This window comes from Penaeus vannamei, chromosome 24, assembly GCF_042767895.1.
Source record: "Penaeus vannamei isolate JL-2024 chromosome 24, ASM4276789v1, whole genome shotgun sequence".
In the NCBI taxonomy this organism is placed as follows: Eukaryota; Metazoa; Arthropoda; class Malacostraca; order Decapoda; family Penaeidae; genus Penaeus; species Penaeus vannamei.
The window spans coordinates 4258730-4261229 of record NC_091572.1 but is presented as its reverse complement, the minus strand read 5'-3'; the positions used below and the strand labels follow the sequence as shown (position 1 = coordinate 4261229).

Sequence of the window (2500 nt, the reverse complement as noted above, 5' to 3'; positions counted from 1 at the left end):
CTGATGCGCCACAATTTAAAAACTCTATGGGAATTCATACATTCCAAATCCCCCAAAAACACATTGACCAATAAACCAGCCTAATATTACCATTTAAGTTGCCGTGACTAGGCGTGCCCTTCGGGTACTGCCCAAGGAGAGGGTTGATGGTGGGTGGAGCCCCCAACACTCCCTGAGGGACATTCTTTTCACCTCGGTATGTACGGCAATGTAGAGCTGCATTCACGCCGTTAAATAGTAAACCAAATATCTTTATATCTGGAAAGTCAAACTTTCGTTCCCTTCTTTCTATAGTATGTATTTCTTCGATTTAATAACTTTTTGGCATTTGGAGCTCTTGATGGGCCCAGATATTAGACTAGGATGGTTACTAAAGTCTAATTATTCTGTGTTGCCACTGTATAAGTCTTAAAAATAACCCGGAATCAACAAAACACTGGAAATGCAACATATCTCAATAGCGTTCTGTCACTGAATGGCCATATATATATATATATATATATATATATATATATATATATATATATATATATATATATATATATATATATATATATATATATATATGTATGTATGTATGTATGTATACATATATGTATACATATATATATACATATATATACACATATATATACATATATATATACACGTATACATATATATATATATTTTTTTTTTTTCGATACATACATATGTATATACATATATCCATACATATATATGCATGTTTATACATATATATTCTAATGTATCAAAATATCTATACGACATCTCATGAATTTCGTGAAAACTATTAGAAAACATGAAATTAATCCAGAATGAATATCGCAGTGTATATTGTGGCGGAAACATCTGCGGTTTGTTTTCACCCCGTGGAAAAGGTTTCTATGCATTGCTAAGCTGCTTATATCATGCCAAATCGCCCTATAGCTTGAATGAATTGGATAAGTAGAAGATGAATGGCCAAAGTAATTCTGGAAATTACCCTAATTTTAGATTGGTAAGTGGTGAACATCTCGCAAGACAAATGTTTTTAACGCCTGACATTTATGCTATCTAGTTAGGAAAACTAAAACTCTGAATAATTCTTGGTTAGGAATAACTTAGTTTGAATTCATAGTATAGATTTTTGGTTGATCAAACTCTTACCTATTACATTTTTTCACAGAAATCCTGAATAAGGCAAAGAGCGGGTGCAGCTCCAAACGAATACTTTGGAAAACAGCCAATGGAACCGCCTCAGACATTCCCCAAATACATGTTGGGGCATGTACCCTGGAATGCCATCAAGGAGAGAATAGGTATTTGAAAATTAAGGCCAGGCGTCTGGAGAAGAAGGAACAAGAAAAGGTAATGTAATTTGTTCATCTTAACAAAGTGAAAGGATATTCTGTAACTGAAGATGTGTTGATTTGCCATTTTGACCAGATATTACATCTGTCTTTTTGCATGTCAAGTTAAAACGGCATTTATCGCATTGGGTGGGGCAAATGGCCTAATTCTGCTTTTGAAAACTAGCCCCTGGCATACAAACTTGTAAACATAACCTGCTGCATGTTCACTTGGGTTGGTCAGGTCTTCTGATTATTCAGCTGTAGGTGTGAATCACATCTCTTAGATTAAGGAAAGTTTAATTTCTGATCCAGTTGTGATATGAATAAGGTACATTTTAAGCAATTCTGAAAGAAGTAACAAAGTGGGGCATCATTTCACATTTTGTTCCATATGAATCGGCCTGTTTTTCCTATTCATATGCATTTTTTTTGTAGGACAATGAATATGGATACAGTAGCAAAAATACCAGGAGGTTTCTAAAGCAACCAAGCAAAAAACAAAATTGCCCTGCACAGACATAAATATAAAACAGGTCCTATTGTTCCCAGAATTCCAGGTAAATTTGGGTTTATTGATTATGCCATACAAATGGTGTTGCATGTGAGAATATACAATCGGAAGCGGCCTCTCCAGAAAAAAAGTCTGTTCATGAAGAGATTTTCTGTGGAAATATGACTCAGAGTTGAAGTTAAAGTGACTGAGTAAAATAGTTCAGTTTTCTTATTGATTAAATATACCACATTGTTTTTATTGAATTTAGAAAATGTTTTGTTTGATGTTGATATACAGTAATTTGTATTTGTTTTTCTCATTCTTCTTAGGTTGATGATGCTAAATCTGAGTTTAAGCGAAAGAAAAAAAGCAAAGAATTGAAGGAAGCTCTGGGGTCTGACTCTCGCCTGAAGGTCAAGGTGCAGTTCCATGTAACCCTCCCAGATCCTGTCAGTGGGCATGAAGGTCATCCTGTTGGAAATGTAAGCCAGAGATTGTCTGCTCTGTTGAGGATAGTCATGGAATGTTCTTGTCATTACACTTCCTGCACAATAATGTTCCAAGGATCAAGAAAACTTACCATTACAACAACTTCAGTTTGATTTTATTGATTTCATTTGCATTACCAAGGCACTATCAAACAAATAAAATATAAAGGCACGCCTAATTTTGA

General features: G+C 34.5%; 2 protein-coding genes across 2 annotated transcripts in view; both read left to right on the top strand.

Moving 5' to 3' along the window:
* The window catches only part of LOC113809396 (uncharacterized), a 7139-nt gene extending 4843 nt beyond the window's left edge, over positions 1-2296 (top strand). Inside the window, exons 2-4 of the mRNA XM_070138243.1 lie at positions 1169-1350; positions 1770-1891; positions 2157-2296. Coding sequence (XP_069994344.1) covers positions 1169-1350; positions 1770-1856 — 269 coding nt within the window. The 3' untranslated portion in view covers positions 1857-1891; positions 2157-2296. The remainder of the gene's footprint in view (positions 1-1168; positions 1351-1769; positions 1892-2156) is intronic.
* Positions 1924-2500, top strand: part of LOC113802163 (uncharacterized) — a 32058-nt gene continuing 31481 nt past the window's right edge. The window contains exons 1-2 of the mRNA XM_070138016.1: positions 1924-1935; positions 2157-2309. Of these exons, the coding sequence (XP_069994117.1) occupies positions 1924-1935; positions 2157-2309 (165 nt within the window). The remainder of the gene's footprint in view (positions 1936-2156; positions 2310-2500) is intronic.